This window comes from Rissa tridactyla, chromosome 22 (genome assembly GCF_028500815.1).
Source record: "Rissa tridactyla isolate bRisTri1 chromosome 22, bRisTri1.patW.cur.20221130, whole genome shotgun sequence".
Classification (NCBI taxonomy): domain Eukaryota; kingdom Metazoa; phylum Chordata; class Aves; order Charadriiformes; family Laridae; genus Rissa; species Rissa tridactyla.
Genome location: NC_071487.1, coordinates 1,077,553 through 1,094,406, shown reverse-complemented (window position 1 = coordinate 1,094,406; position 16,854 = coordinate 1,077,553). Strand labels below are relative to the sequence as shown.

The 16,854-nt window shown below is 40.3% G+C and overlaps 1 protein-coding gene across 4 annotated transcripts in view; it reads left to right on the top strand.

The window, feature by feature from the left end:
* Positions 1-16,854, top strand: part of CPAMD8 (C3 and PZP like alpha-2-macroglobulin domain containing 8) — a 53,040-nt gene that overhangs the window by 17,220 nt on the left and 18,966 nt on the right. For 3 of the 4 annotated variants that reach the window (XM_054181657.1, XM_054181658.1, XM_054181656.1), the window contains exons 20-35: positions 2,131-2,362; positions 2,987-3,140; positions 3,750-3,892; positions 4,360-4,411; positions 5,077-5,375; positions 5,780-6,005; positions 6,563-6,739; positions 8,613-8,694; positions 10,233-10,389; positions 10,866-10,940; positions 12,818-12,983; positions 13,532-13,618; positions 14,649-14,785; positions 15,159-15,314; positions 15,715-15,777; positions 16,160-16,398. In XM_054181657.1, the coding sequence (XP_054037632.1) occupies positions 2,131-2,362; positions 2,987-3,140; positions 3,750-3,892; positions 4,360-4,411; positions 5,077-5,375; positions 5,780-6,005; positions 6,563-6,739; positions 8,613-8,694; positions 10,233-10,389; positions 10,866-10,940; positions 12,818-12,983; positions 13,532-13,618; positions 14,649-14,785; positions 15,159-15,314; positions 15,715-15,777; positions 16,160-16,398 (2,445 nt within the window). The remainder of the gene's footprint in view (positions 1-2,130; positions 2,363-2,986; positions 3,141-3,749; positions 3,893-4,359; positions 4,412-5,076; positions 5,376-5,779; positions 6,006-6,562; positions 6,740-8,612; positions 8,695-10,232; positions 10,390-10,865; positions 10,941-12,817; positions 12,984-13,531; positions 13,619-14,648; positions 14,786-15,158; positions 15,315-15,714; positions 15,778-16,159; positions 16,399-16,854) is intronic. The other variant, XM_054181659.1, reaches the window with a different exon arrangement.

Sequence of the window (16,854 nt, the reverse complement as noted above, 5' to 3'; positions counted from 1 at the left end):
GGTACAACTGGAACTAAAAAAATGAATAAGCAGCTAACGGATCTCTCCCAGAAATAGCACATCTAGGATAATTTGAAGCAATTATCAAAAGGCTTCTCCAGGTTTGCAAGTAAACTTCATTCTCAATAAAAGATTATAAATTAAATTTGACAGGAACTTGCTGCAAGTGTATTCAAATCTGTTCAATTGAGCATGAAATATGCTTTGTAGAAATACACAAAGAATTCCAGAAGTGCCCGTTTGGGCCTCAGCAAGCTGGGGCAGTTAATTATAAGTGGGAGAGTGTGGAATAAAAAGTTGCAGATTGCATTTTCTCCACTTCGTTTCATTAGAAACCACTAAGTTGAGCATTCCTTGATTTCCACTCTCTTGAACAGCAAGAATTTTTTTTTTCTTCTACCATTTATAATTATAATATACAATCCTCAAAAAAAGAAACAAAAGCCTAATGTCAACTTCCCAAACCAATTCTAAAAATTCCTAAAGCCTGGCTGGAGGGTCTAATGGCTGGAAATGTGTGTGTACTTTGGCCCCCTGCCCGGAAGAGTAAGTGCCCTCATGTGTGAAAATAATGTTAATGCTGGTTATGGGCTGAAATCCCAGTGGAAAGAACATCAGCTGCAACAAATTGTCCGGTTAAACAGACTGGAATACTGCCAGTTCTGGAGCTAGGACACCCTTCTGCTTACTCTTCGGGGCTGAAGTTTATTGCAGGTACCAGCTGTCTAACTCCAGTTAGGATGGAGACCTAAATATTAAGACACTATTGTGCTTTAAAGAAGGTAAAATCACTTGGTGCTGTCAAGGCAAGTTCATTTCCCAGGCTCTCTGCTCTCTAGCTTGAGCCGGGGAACCACATTCATTGGCCAGAGTGCTCGGAGACTGACCGAACCTAGCATGCCTGTGCAAGGGCATAATGATCTCTACTGTTTTATCAAACTGTTTGTTTTAATCCTTTTCCTACTGTAATATAAACACACAGACAAGTACATGATATGCTGCCTGATTAGTGACAGTTGCAATAGCTTAGGCTCATTGAAAATTACAAACAGTTGATTTGGACGAAGAAAGTAAAGGTACGTCACTGGTGCCTAAAATGCGAATAACCTTCAGTTCCAAAGCAGTGAAAGCGCAGTTCTTCGGTTTGTCCTGGATATGAATCAGGAGGAATTGCAGCGCTGAAAGACAGCGTGCTGTGCTGTAGACTTGCAGAGCTTATTCCGAAGATCTTGCTCTCTTGTTTTCCATGCCAACTAGATGCACGTTGCTCTCAAAAGATTACAGAGCGAGCAGCATGTGTATCAAGCCCTGGGGAATAAATAAGAACTTGAGAGAAAACAACCTTAGGGTGTACTCATAACTGCACCAATCATCCTGCCAGTTGAGCCATGAAATAGCTTTTGTTCTTGCTTTAGAGGAAATGTTTTCTGTTCCGGGCAAGGCCAAAGCTTCTTTGCAGGAGGGAGATAGCAAAGCTTGCCGAACAAAATTGATTTTCTGTTATTATAAAGCATGGAAGAGGATACCAAGTTTATGATATCCTGTTCTGGTATGCACAGTAAAGCTAAATACTCAGAATAGAAATTTGATTTTTAATAATTAGTTTCAATCCTCATTGGCAGAAAATTATGTTTTTGGAAATTTTCAGAGTCAGGCATTCCAAAACCCAACCAACCAAAATGTTTCTGAATCAACATACACTCCCCTGGACAAGCAGTTGCTGAATTTGGTGTCTGGAAAATTTCTTATTTGCCCTTATGTTCAAGCAGAGTCTGCAATGTGTCGATGTATACAAGGACAATGGGTTCCAACAAAAATTACTTTTATTTCACTAGCTGTTAAATAAATTATTCCTGAACTGTTTTTATGCAGGACCTCAGCCTAGGATTCTTTGTTTTCTCTATCTCTTTTTTTTTTTTTTTTTTTTTCAGTTAGTGCAGACATTTGCCTCTAAGAAAAGTGACTCTGCCTGTAAAGCTTTTAATCCAGTAAGAATTTGTATGTTTGTGTGTAGTTTTGCAGAAGCAACTACTTGCTATTCTGCTCCTTACAAATGTGCATAGGTCTCAAAAAACCTGATAGAAACCATTAATCTGATCAACCCGAGTTATTCCCTGTTCTCTTTGGTAGTGATGTGTCGGGAGAAGCACAGCTGCAGGTGGAGGTGCCAGACTCCATCACGACGTGGATAACGGAAGCCGTGGGTCTGTCTGAAGAGAAGGGCTTGGGCATTGCCAGGCAAACACAGCTGAAGACGTTTAAGGCTTTCTTCATTGATTTCACCTTGCCATACCACGTCATCCGGGGAGAGCAGACCAAAATCCCGCTGACTGTCTACAATTACTTGGCTGTCTGTGTAGAGGTAACGGCCCTCTTCATTCCCCTTGCCAAGTCACTAAATTATGGTTTATCATCAAAATTTCCTAAGTGATCTACAAGTTAGCGTAGAGAAGGTATAGGGATAAGGGAGTGACAAACTCATCATAAATGCTTTGAACAAGATAAAAGTATTGCTTTTCAATACGAGTAAATGTCATTGCTTTATTTATTTTTAGCTTGAAACAACTGTAGTAGTCTGAAGTGTCTTGCAACACTTCAGAAACACAAATATTGAAAAATGTAGGGAAGGCAATTGGGAAGCTTATGCTGAACCACAGAGAAGAATTTCCTTCATAATCTGAAAGCTGCCGAAAGTAGTTTATTTTGAAAGAATGCTTTTTTTTCCAAGAAATCCTGTCTCCCTAGATGTTTTCTCCTCAAACTCATTATCTGTCTAGCTCCAGCAGTATCGTTCTGAACTACTGGTAGAATTGCTGAGCTGGAAGTAACGCTCTCAATCAAATGTATTACTGGAAGGTTTGAAGAATGAATAATCAGTGCATACTATGACTTTATTAAGCATTTAGTATTTTTCAGATTTTTTCATTTATACCCGTTGGTTTTGCAGCTGAAATTTGCAATAAATGGCATTCAAAAATTTTCACAGGTCCATGTGAAGATTTCTGTTCCAAAAGGCATAAAGTTTGTTGGGCATCCTGGGAAACACCATCTGACAAGAAAGAAGTGCGTTGCCCCTGGGGAAGCTAAACCCACCTCTATCGTTTTGTCCTTCAATGAGCTTGGACTGAGCAACATCACTGGTAGTACAGAAATAAAAATAGCTTGCTGCTTGCAGGAGTTTTACAAGTGTTTATTTTTAATCCTCTTTCAGAAGAAAATTCTTATTTCCCTAGCGTACCCCAAAGTGGAATCATTCATTCCACTTGCTGCCACCTTAGCTTTTCAACCTCATTTGTTTCTTAGAAACAGATTCTATAGCTGTAATGCACCGGAGAGTCTGTATGAACAAACTTCAGGAGATTCCCTAGTCATCAGCTGTCCTGTTGTGTGATATGTGGTCATTTAAGGTTTGGACCTGTTACATCTCCCTGAAGAGACCTGCGGAAATTTTTAAATAAGAAAATAACAACAAATTCTGTATGTCTTTCACGCAAATAATCATGGTAAAAATTGTGCAACAATGGAAAGGAGGAAAGCGTTTCTCTGTTGCCCTGTGACTGTCCAAATATTGTCCAATTTTAGATGTGACTGTTGGAATACTTAGGGAATAAAGGTAATAAGAGAGCTGTAATTACAAAACACTTGATGTATTGTGAATCAACTGTATCTAAGTAGCTTAGATCTTCACTTGAACTCCTGAAGGTCTTCCTATCACAAAATCTCTGCTTCTTTTCCCTTCTGTTTCTTAGCAAAAGCTTTTGCTTATGGTGGAACTAATTGCTGTCAGGATGGGATGCAGACTTTAAAGAATGGCAAGCACTCAGAGGACAATTACATGGACAAAAGGACCCCGGTGGGAGTGGATTATGTTCGCAGTAGTGTTGTTATTGAGGTAAGAAAATATGAATTTCTAATAGTTCAGAAAAAAATTATAAATGCTTGGGCAAAACATGGAAGTTTTTAGGTTGTTAATCAAATGTGAATAGGCTTATAAGAATCTTCAAGTTGATTTATGGTATGTTTACATGATTGGAAATAATCAGTTTTAGTGATACATGTACAGAAAGGGCTGTTTGGCTCTGAGTTTGTGCTGGTGAATCTTCAATACTGCTCAGAAGAGAAATTTTATTGGGCATGCGTGCTCTGTTAAGCTAAGAAATACGCTGTGATGTGACATTAGCTGGTAGTGGTTAGCATATCTCTAGCTAGCAGAATACAGTGTAATAACTTTTCTAGAAAGAATATAAACCACTGTGCAGCACCAGAATATTATTTCTGTATTTTGTAAATAAAGCCGAATAGCTGTTACTGATAACCCAAGCACTGTATTTTTATGTGTGGATTTCTGTCTTTATATAGCCAGAGGGACTGTCCAGAGAATACACCTACAGTGTGTTCTTCTGCCCAAATGGTAAGTTCATGATTTGAACGAGATATTAAGTTTCTTTGATTTAGTTACAAATAGAAACGTGTGGCTTCATCCCATGAAAAAAATAAATATAAAAATATTCGTCTATGATTGATGAGTTATGGTGTGTAGGAGGAACTTTTGAATAAAGAGGCTTTCTTACCGGGCTGGCTAATTATGAATTTCCTCTAACTGCCCAAGTGATTTCTGGAAATGGCAATTAAATTCCTTTACTTTATGAAAGAGTTTAAGTATTCAGCACTGTGGACAGTAACTGTGGCGGTATTTTCAGTTGCTGTTTTAAAATTCAGTTCTGGAATCAGTATGTCCTTTCTGCCTGAGATTTGGATAGCTCAAAGTTGGCTCCGGTAGCTAAACAGAGATGCTTTTGACCACTAGATTAGAACTGAAAAATCACTTACAGACTTCATAAGAAATCCAGCTGAGCAGTTTGAATTGAAAGATCTTTATTGGAAGGGTGATATAAATAGAAGATGGGAAGAAACATCCACATGTATTTTTATAGTTTGTATAAGAGAAACTAGAAAAAAGAAAGTGTACTTAGGAAAGGTCTGTTTGTTTAAATTTTTGTAGTTAGCTATGGGTTATTTTTGAAGTATGTGAGCTAAGCTCTAATTCTTACAACATTCCGTTGTTTTTCTGACTAGAGAAAATACATATTTCTACACCTAACAAATATGAGTACCAATACATGCAGAAACCTGCCCAGATGACACACTTTGACATTGCTGTGAAAGCACACAATGATGCCCACCTGGCCTTGTCCTCTGGTCCACATGACATGGCAGAGATGACCGAAATTGTTATCGGTGGACATCAAAATACAAAAACATGGATTTCCGTAAGCAAAATGGGTGAGCCGGTGGCCAGCAGGGACACAGCTGGCATCCTCTCCTGGGATGAATTCCGCAGCTTCTGGATCAGCTGGAAGAATGGAGTTATCCAGGTAGTGAATTTATCTATGTAATGGTCTGGAAGTCTCTTGCTTTCTTAAATAGAATTTGAGCACACACAAATGACAGCAGAAGGCAAAAGCTTTGTTCCTGTTGCTTTTTTTATATTAAGTCTTGATCAGGCTGTTTTAATCAGAACATATCTGCTTGCCATATTATGTTCTCAGGACCTCAGTTTTCAATATTTTTAGTGCTAAGTGCTGAAAGCCTTGGAGGTCAAACCTGTGGAATTCTCATTGAACTTCCTTGGATTGTTTTGTGGGTGGGAAAGAGAAAGGTATTGGTCCATCGAGAACGTTCTCTGACGCACGCGTAAGTTATTAGGTCCAAGGACACACGGCAGACTGGATTCATATGTGTGAGTTCTTGGAACTGCATGGTTTTTTGTTCCTTTCAGGTTGGCCATGGTACTCGGGTGCTAAATGAGTCTATTATTGTGGAGTGGACAGTTCCCAAACAGCTTGAGGTGAAGTACATTGGCTTTTCCACAGGCTGGGGGTCAATGGGAGAGTTTAAAATTTGGAGAAAAGAAGAGACTGATGAAAATCACAATGAAGCATTTACTCTTGGAGTTCCCCACAACATAATTCCAGGATCAGAAAGAGCTACGGCTTCAATAATAGGTATCAATTATGAGGAGGTATCACTAGGTACCAGTTATCAAATATGAAGAGATACTCCAGCTGTTCCTTGCTTCTGACCAGTATTTGACGAATACAGACCAGATAAGATAGTCATAGGCAGTTACAAAGGTGCTTAATTCTGGGACAAATAATTGGGTTGGGTTTTTTTTGGTTGCTTCTTTGATCCTGTTTGAGTTGACAGTGACTTAAAATTGATACTGTCTGAGGGCTTTGCAGAGGCACTGGCTGTTAGAATCCATAGTATTCATTTCATAATCGTCATAATCACAGATTGTGCTGTGTTCTAAACTAATAGTCTAAATTGTGGAGTCATGGATAATCAGACTCTTAAATGTGAAATTTCTTTATTCCAACAAGAGCTTGAAGGGCTAAGATTGAACATTTGAAGGACTTCCAAATTAAGACACAGTTTACTTAAACTGACTATAAGTAGCTAGTAGAAATCAGTGTAGTTAGGCGGGTTTTAATCATAAGACATCAAAAGGAAGTAAAGCATAATTCCTTGTTACTGAACGTATCTCCTCTTTTTCAAACAGGAGATGTGATGGGTCCTACATTGAACAACTTGGACAATCTTTTGCGATTACCATTTGGATGTGGGGAGCAGAACATGATCCATTTTGCTCCTAATGTTTTTGTCCTGAAATATCTGCAGAAAACCAAACAACTCAGTCACGAGGTGGAGAGCGAAGCTACTGATTACCTTGTTCAAGGTAACTCACTACACTTACAATTTATAGAAGGAGAAAAGGCTTGTAAATTAGAAGAGAGTTTTACCAGTATCACACTCTCCTTTCTAATCAAGAGTATCCCAAGTGATGAGGATTCATCATTTCTTGTAGTATAATATCACATACTTGTATCTATTTTTTTATCTTTTTTTTTTTTTTCTTAGGCAGCTTATTTCTGTGTTTAAGCATTTCAGAATGTCAAGGAAAATTACATTTAGTAAAAGTCTCTATATTTAGTCTTTTGCCTTATTCCCAAATTCTCTTTCTAGTCCTTTAGTCACTACAAGGCTCTTCTCTGAACTTTTTCTTCTTTAATAGTATTTTCTTAGTAACAGTATACCCAAACTCAAAAGTTAGTAAGCAAAGCAGTTAACCTACAGCTATATAACAAAGGCTTTATTCTGTCCTGTCACTGTCCTGTCCTATCCCCCTAAACTGCTGAAGGCAATCTGTCTTTTTATGCACTGTTTTTCTCAGCATTTGTTTGTGAAGAGCCACATACAAAATAGTCTTATAACTAAATACAAGTAAGAATTCGGAGGTCATTATAAACAAGAATGACCCAAAGGGACAATGCTATCTTGTGTATGAGTCAGACAATACTCATGTCATGAAATCAGAGGTGACAGGATTAGGTGGTTCCCCTCTGAAAATATAAATATAAAATCTAATATGTAATATTTTTCTTGTATTCAGCAGCAAAAGGCCAATGCTGCTTCCTTTGCCTGGCTTACAGTTGTTTCACTTGTAATTTTTTGTGCTTGCTGATAGCAGTAAGACAAAGGGAATTTTTTAATAGTCTGGTCAGTTTTTCCTTTGCAGTATCATTTGCGTTTGTTTCTTTTTATGAATCTGCAAACCTTCCAGGTTTTTGGCTCCAAACTCTGCCTGCTAATTAACCCTTACAGAAGAAATCCTCCAGAGTTTTAAACTCTTCTGTGTTTATTGGAGCCCTGCCAAGTATAAGGTTTAGATGGGAAAAGTCCGTTTGCTCACTCCAGAAGGCTTTTGTGCATTACCAAGCCAGAAAACTGTTTCATCACTTAGTCATCCATCATAGAAAGTGCTGATACCCAACAATTCCTGTATATTCCCTAATCTTTAGAAGTGGCCTGAGCTAAACTAGTCAGTAATTTTTCTACTTCCCCACAATGCAGTTCTACAAAAGCAGGTGAATAGGGGAAAACTATTCTGTGTTCCTTAATCTAGAGGCTCAGAGTGCTCTTAGGATGGGCAGCTCACGTTGGAGAAGCAAATTCTTTTCCTAATAGGAAGAGCATTTTGACTATTTTCAATCTCAAAAGACATTCCAGTAGAGAGTTCTTATCATCAGCATTCAACTTGTTAATAATTGTTGTCTAAACCAAGCCTTATAAGACAGCCCTAGTAGCTAGTAAGTGTTTGTATACGTTAAGATCACAGCTGTTATTGTCACGTTACATTAAGTTGTCCCAAGCAATATCTTCAGAGAAAAGTCTGAATCCAGTTGTATCATCAAAGGAAAAAAATTCTCATCTGCGTGGTGCTTTCAGCGAAACAGAGGAGAATGGCTGTATGCTTAAGTAAAAATCTTTCTTTTAATACTGCATCTTTTCAAATTTCAAAATTTTAACATTTCTACTGGCCAGAATGCAGGAGTTGTAGTCTTACAGATGTGAGCCTGAATGGACTTCTGAATAAGCTGCAGTGTACGTACACAGAGCGGGCTCTGTCACTCACAGCAAAATAAGGGGTTGCCTCGGGCAGCAGAATCCCTTGCACTAGTGCCAGATGGTCGGAGTCTTCATTCACTTTAAATACTTGTTTTTCTCTGTGTGAGGATTTTGGACTCCCCTAATTCTTTTGTGACTTCCAGGATACCAGCGCCAGCTGACCTACAAGAGACAAGATGGTTCATACAGTGCTTTTGGCGAGAGGGATTCCTCGGGGAGTATGTGGTGAGTTGCTATTTAAAACAGAGTTAGAAAATTCAGTGTTTGCTAAATGGGAAAAATACACAACTGGCAAGGAAGGAAGAGTAATTTTCCAGCTTCCATCATGGTCTTGCAGACAGTGGAGAACAGAAATAATGCTCAATGACTATAGATTTACTGTTTCAATGCTGCTGAGTGGTCATGCTACACTAGTAGGTGTATTGCAATCCTTTCAAGACTCAGGGGAGTTAAGACAGTCACATCTATTGATATCCCCAGACTTTAGGTACAGAAACTATAGTTAAGGATCGTGTTTGGTCTACTGTAATTGGAGTATCAATGTGTGGGGCATTTGAGCACCTAATTCCGTTAGGGAATGGAGCTTCAGGTGAAGCAGAAAAACTTGCTGTCTCTAGAAGTGGCAGAGGCTTCTACCAGGGTAGAAGAAAACCCCACCATAACCAACCCCAAAAGCCCAAAAGTCTTTCTCCAAAGTGCTTTACATCCCCTTGTGGATGAAATGGAATGGTATGGATTTATGCCCTGAGAACTGACGTGCAGAACCTTTCAGAGTCAAACAATATGAGAACCAGAAATTATGGAACTGAGAAATCAGCTCATCTCACTAATGTCCCCCTCGGGAAACCGTGGCCTTTAAGCGTGTACGTTACATCACATTGGCGTGTTAGTTGACTATAATGTCTCAGATGTAGTAGGTTCTTGTCTTCATTCATTTGTTTGTGCTGTCATTTGGCTTCTCCATCTGCTCTGTATTTTGCTTTAAACTGATTTTGTTTGTGAGCTCATCTGAGGGGAAGTACCACTGCCACCTCACTGTTTCTAAGATAGTAAACTTTTATCTCAGATCTGGCATCTCCCAGTCCCTAGATGTAAAATATGGTGACGCAGAATTACTTAACACTTGAAAAATCCCCTGCCCAGGCAGCATGCTTTCTACCCTCCCATTCCTCAGAGGCTTGTAAAATGAATGATTCAATCTCCCAAAGCTGGCCAGAGTTCGCACTTGTTGCATGTCAGAGGTTTAGAATTCCAAAAACACTTCTGTTGCTTTCTTAAGTCTTAATTCTGTATTAAGTCTAACACAGCCTCAGACTTTAGCAATGGGTCTAGATTTCTTTTTTTTTTTTTTTTTTTTTTTTAGTTAGGACAGTAACAAAATTGAAAAATTTGCTCCTCCCATTTCTTTACAAATAATTCCATATTTATAAGGATATTGACTCTTAATTTTAAAACTTTAATGGTTTGGGTGGCAGATGAGCACCTATAAAAGGGAACTTAATTTCAGAGTGTGTCATAACCAAGACAAATATCTCTTCCATTTATACTTTTCAACTTAATTTGTTGACCCTTAATCCTGCTCTTATTCAGAAGTCTGGACAGTGTTCAGGTCCTTTTATGTACCATTAATTTTTTTAACAATATTTAATGTTTCCCCAACAAGGTTTTTAAAATTTGTGCTTTCTAAGACTGTTGTTTTCCCCTTACTGATACATTATTCTGAATTTGTTTTCTCAGTAAAGATGATAAATTTGTATTTACAGGCTAACAGCTTTTGTCCTCAAGTCCTTTGCACAGTCCCGTGGGTTTATTTTCATTGACCCAAAAGAACTAACAGCTGCCAAAGACTGGATCATCCAGCATCAGAAAGAAGATGGTTCTTTTCCTGCTATGGGTAGGATACTAAATAAGGACATTCAGGTAAAAACTACACGGACTCAAAATCATGAATAGGTGCATTTTTAAAGTTGTTATCAAAGCATGAAGTGATGCGGTTTCATTATGCCTGATATGAACATTGCACTTGAAAGGCTGGAATAGTATAGGAAGACCCAGGAGAATTTCAGTTAAGAAAAAGTCTATCAGAACATATCTGTGTGCTGCCCCATGAGAATGGAAAGCAAGATGTCGAGTCTTGCAAAACACTTCCGAGTCGTGTCTCGGAGTATGAAGTTTTGTGCATTGAGCATGTTCTCAGGCTATTGCTGGGGAAGGAAGCTACAATGCGTGCTTGGGTGCTGAAATTTTGTACTCCTTATGTGCAAGGAAAAGAAGTTCTGTGATGCCACAGCTTCTCTGACATTTATAACATATTCTTTGTCTTGCTTCAAGAGTCTGTTTATCCAGCATCCTTTTCTCCAGTTTTCATCCCGTGGTTTGTGTTTGTTGCTCTCCAGGGTGGAATCCATGGTAAGATCTCCCTGACAGCTTATGTGGTTGCATCTCTTCTGGAAACAGGTGTAACTTCTGAGGTAACAAAAACTTAGTTAAAATAGCTCTCGTGTTCTACGTATTCTAAAAAATATCTCTTTTGGGTGGGTTTGTTGATTTTTTTTAAGCTTGATTTTACAGCTGTTCACTTTCAAAGGTTCTGTGCTCACTAGAGGGGAAGTGTACGGGTAACAGAGGCTGTTGGAAAGCCGTCAGATTATTCTAAAGTTTCTGAAGTTATTCAAGGTGATCTCTCATCCTTCAGCCATCAGCTTGAGGATTATTCTGCCAGAGCAAAACTCATCCCTGCACCCACATGCCCCAACCTCTGCAAAAAATGTTTTCTGCCTTGTAATTTCAAGGTGTGGTTGCAGCCTATGCAGATTCTGGTAGCTTGCCTATATATACTCAAAAAAACCCGTTAACTAGCTAGCTTAGTGCTAACAGCAGTTTAACTAGGGCCGCGTAAGCTTCGGGGATCCAGAAAACTTTTGCGGTCTGCCTTTGGTACAGTGGCCAAAATGCTACTGCTATTAGATTACAGTATCTTTGGAGAGCTGCACTCCTGTAACATGCTGGACTGAGAGCTCTGGAGGAAAATGCTTCTCTTCGTTGTAATGAGACAGAACAGGAACACTACAGAAAAGAAGAATAGCTACATAGGAGCGTGCAGTTATGCTGCATAATTTTTGAAGCAGAACTAAAAAAATCACTTCCAGTACAACTGGCACTTTAGAGATTCCTTCTTAAAAGTCATGGTAAAAACAGTTCTGCTTCAGATGTGCTGAGCAAGTCAGGAATGTAGTTCTTCACTTTCTCTTCAACAGTCAAGGGAAACTGGTGGTGGGCGAGTAGGTCTGCACAGGTAGAGTTGGAAGATTAAAACAGGAGGTGCAGTGGGTGTTGCAGCATGTCTTGGGGATCTGTACTCAGACAAAAGCGTTGCCCGTTCAGGCAAAACCCAGAGAGTTTATAGGGAGTTTGAGACAGCCCGTGTAAACAGCGCTATCTATTCAGAAACTCTGTGATAACCTCAGCACTTCTGATGGCAACCCTGTAGAGCTTGCAGGGCGAGACCGTGCTGCCACTGCAGGCAGATATCCTCTAGCCCCCAGTTCTCGCTGGCATGGAAGGCCTTCAACCTTATCAAAAATTAAAAATAAAAAATTAGAGAAATCTTCCAGTGCTCGTAGAGTAACTTTCTGCATCTCTGTCAGCAGTGTCCCTCCTCTGAGAAGTGATGTGATGCTCTCTCTGGGCTGCTGTGTGTCAAGACAGCCCTAGCATTTTTATTTGCTGGAAGTGCAGTTTATGTGGATCTAATGGTTTTCCTAGAGGAGATTTGCAAGTGTTACTAATGATCTTAGCTAGGAAATGAGGAAGGGGAAGGTTAGTGCCACAGGGAAATCAAAGGAAACCAAATTACATCAAGTCCAATTAAATTGTTTCTATAAATTATCAGAGCCACGTTCCTACATGGTGAGGTCATTGAGGGAGTTAATAAAACATGTTTGTTGGCTGCAGGGACCCCTGGGAACCTTGGCCTTTATTATCCTCTGGCGTCTGCTAGACGCTCCAGAGTGTCAGGAACACAATCAAACATAGAGCAGAGAGCTCGCTTCTGCTCTGTTCATCTGCTGCCTTGCAGGGGCCTGAGATTTCTGCAGCTTTAGGGGGGAATAAATGTGCCTCAGTGTTAGTCTAGATCATTCTTGCTATGCTATTTGCTCCTTTTTTTGAGTTTGTGATGCATGGCTTTTCTTAGGGAATGGAAAGTGTTGGTGTCTTTCTGCAGGGCAAAAATGCATCTTTCCTAGCTTTTTGTTTCTGTAAATGTAAAGTAATGAGAAATAAAGTGATTCTAATTTCTGAGTTACAGAGGCTGGTGATATGTCTGGGCTCTTTCCCCTAAATATAGGAAGAAAGAACAGCTGTCGAGAAAGCAAAACACTTCTTAGAGTCCAACTTGTATTCAGCGGAAGACCCCTACACTACTGCCTTGATTGCATATGCCCTGACACTGCTGCACAGCCCCTCTGCTGCTGTGACGCTGCGGAAAATGAACAGCATGGCAATTACACAAGGTACAGCGCTCCGGGGCCCAATCTGGCAAGTCCCTGAACTGGGAATCCTCTCACAGGAACAAGCAAATAGCCCTTGCGACGCGAATGGTATATTTGAGTTACTGGAAAGGACAGAGCCTGTGAGATGAGGTCTTCCTCGCCGCACAATTTGACTTTGTAAGGCAAGAGTTTTCCTGATTCTCTGTGGAGAGGGAACCTTAGTTCCATGCGTGCAGCTGATGCTGAAGGAAGGCAAGTGTACCAAGAGGCTCTGCGGTGCCTTTCCTGCCAATATGACAGTTTGCCTTGTAACACGTCACATTCCCTGATGGTGTATTTTAATCCAAAATCCAAGAATTACCTAATTTGTGATGTTGAGCCATCTTTGTAATTGCAACGGGAGCCTCTTGCCCAGGGGATGCTTGTCTAAAAGGAGGGACAGTGCAGGTCAGGGCATGAATCTCTTCTCTGAGTCAACGCAAAAGTAGAATTTGATTCTGCCTGTAAGCAGAGGCTTAGCTGCAGTCCTGCTGTAATAACATACATGTTCCACTGTCCTGTTTTTCTAGATGGCTTTACACACTGGAGCTTGACAGGAACTCTTGTTACTGATGAAGATACATTCATGGGATTTAATGACGGTCTCTCTCAATCAGGTACCTGTACTGCCAAGACGGAGATAAGGGAATGGACTGAAACAACGGGCCGCGTGACTGCATGTGTTCTAGTGAACACTTTATATAATACACTTTAAAATTTCCCTCACCGTTTTTTCCTTTTTTTTTTTTTTTTTTAAATCTGTTAGCATTTCTGGAGGGACACAAGGTTTTGATCCCCAAAGCAAGCTGCTTTAGCCAAGGGCCAAGGTATTCTGAAAATGGCAGGCAGTCAGGGCAGGGGCTGGATGAAATGAGAGCTCTCGTAAAAGGCAGGTAACGTTATGCTGAAAGAGCTGGTTGAGAGCAAGTGAGAGACAGAGCTAGATGTGGTCGAGACAGGACGTGTCTTTTGAGCTTTTGAGCCCCAACTATTTCACCATTTTTCACTCCAGTTTTATAAAGTGAGTGATATGGAAGAGTGAGAGCCATATGGGATTCCAACAGGGAGGAATAATTTGAAATGGAAATCTGAGAGAAGTCAAATACACTTAATTTTAGAGCTGTTTAGCTTTGTGTTTTCAAAAGGACCTAGGGATTGTACACCCAGCAGTCACTGGCATTTTAGCTGATTTCCTAGAGTTCAACTAGCAAAGCCACAACAACAGTGAATGATGCTATAATTTTCAAGTCACTTAAAGCCATTGACTCTTCTAATAGGATGTAGGTGCACCAATGTTCAGGAAGGCTCTAACTAGATATTGTATGAAGATCTCTAGGAGAGGGATACAGCATGGGCAGCAGCAAAGTAGAACTGGAGTGGGAGAGAAATTCCTTATGGCATGCAATCAAGTAGAAAGAAGGTTATCTATTGTGTGAAGGAAAGAGCTTGTGTTGGAAGCAGAGATATCTTTGGGACATGATGCATCTTGGATGCAGACATCTTTTAACTTCATTTTTCTCTTCCTGTGTTTACCTCTACAGACTCTTAGCTTAGTTAGTGCATATTGATAGAACTATCTCTACACCTTCCCAGATTCTCACTTCTAGATGGTATTCTGATAAATTTTTTTTATTCCTCCCCTTGCAGTTGTTTCTGCAGAAGTGGAAATGACATCTTATGCCCTTTTGACATACACACTCCTAGGAGACGTGGCCTCTGCGCTCCCAGTAGTAAAATGGCTTTCACAGCAGAGGAATGCACTTGGAGGATTCTCATCTACTCAGGTGGGCTGCCCTCAAAAAAGGTAGCTTCAATGCATGCATAATCAATTGTAGAAATCAATTAATTCAGGAACGGTCAATGCAGAGTTTCCATCTAGAGAGAAACTTGTCTGTGTCCTGGTAAGAAGAAAAACTTCCCAGTGCTCTTTACTGCTTCCTTCTCAGACTGATAATTTGAAAAAGAACTTAGACTTCGTCCTTACAAATGCCTTTGACAGTAAAAGTGAACAAAGCCTGATATTTCCTTTGCTATCTGAATTAATAAGGAAGATTCTGCTGCCAGAAGCTGATGACTGTACAGCACAGCACTTGTTTTTAAGTTTACTATGCTCCTGTGTTCCTCACTGTTCTGGTCTCTCCCTCTTCTGCTCCCTAGGACACCTGTGTAGCCCTGCAGGCTCTGGCTGAATATGCTATCCTTTCTTATGTTGGAGGAGTCAACCTTACCATTTCCTTGGCTTCTACTAATCTAGACTACCAGGAGACGTTTGAGCTTAACAAGATGAATAAAAAAGTCCTCCAGACTGCAGTGGTAGGTGGTTTTGTGCTTATGTAGCCAAATTTTTAAAGTGATCCACACGAGCCGGGTTCTGAATGACAACGCGGATAAGTTCAGTAATGGTAAAAGCACACGTTAAACACTGAGGTCTTGTGACTTTCTGGGGTTTTATGGCTGGGTTCTGATGTGAAGGAGGCAGCACTCGAAGTTACAGGCATTTTTCACCATCACTAATGCCTGATGCTTATTTTGTGCTGCTGCTTGTTTCTAACACTGTTAAATGCAGGTGGGTGAAAACAGTGGGCCATGCTTTGCTTCTGCAGTCTCCTTTGTAACCAGAAAGATATTTTGTACAGAATAAAGCTAAAATTGATATTTGTTTCAATTCTGAGTGCCATGTCTTGTCTGTGTCTTAACTGTGGATTCTCCCCAGATCCCCAGTATTCCAACGGGGCTGTTTGTGAGTGCCAAAGGTGAAGGCTGCTGTCTGATGCAGGTAAAGCTACCATGGGGCTAGAGACAGCATGTGAGCAGGTGGTCTCTAAACTCACAGTTTATTTGCTACTTTTCGTAATCCCAATTTGCTATGAGGGAGGAGTCACACTTTGAATTTTTCTCAAAGTAGTTCTATAACGTGGTGTTGCTTTGGTTCGTAGAAGCAAATGTGATTGTACTGGGGTGAATCTGCTCTGGTATGGCTTTACCTATATATGACTGTGTTGCAAAGCCTCCATTGCCTCTGTGCCTGCCTTACCTCTCTCTGAAGAGGTCTGGTGTTTATGCTGGTCTTAAGGGAACGTTTGTAGATGCTATGAAACGCTGGGGTCTAATAAACCTCCCTGATTTGTTTTGGTTTTTTCTCCCCCTTTCTGCTGCAGATTGATGTCACTTACAATGTACCTGATCCTATTGCCAAACCAGCTTTCCAGCTCCTGGTTAACCTGAAGGAGCCAAAGTCAGAGCAGCATCTTCAAGCTCCAAATCTCCTGCGGTCTGTCTCTCCAGACGAGAATCGCTCTGAAGCCTTGCACAGAGAGAGGACACTGGTGGATGATGATGACCCAGCTTCAGATCAGGACCATCAGGAATACAAGGTCATACTGGAGACGTGCACTAGGTAGGAAATGCCAGTCTGCAACATGTCCTGCCTGTTTCTCAGAGACCATCTAGTTTGCTGATCAGCACATCTATACTGATAAAGGAAAAATACCAAATCCTTTCTTGCTGCACTGTCTCTATCTCAAACGCTGTAAGATAGAAGCACCTCACGTGCAGAATGCAGAATTTCAGCCATAATAGTGGGTTGTAGGACTGAGTTATTGCATGGACATTCACGAGCCTTGTCTGCTGGCATTAATAATTCTAGTGCTAAGTATATGTCAAATGTACAGAAACAAGAACAAAATTTACAAAGAGGGCGACACCTTAGGTTTTTATTATTAAGTTTCATTATTGCATCTCCAAAACCGGAAGAAGACAAATTGAATGTCGTTTGCTTGTATCAGGTGGAAAAGAAAAAGTTCTGGATTATTTTCTAGGTCTTCAGTAACAGGCCTTCCTTAAAAGCCTCAAA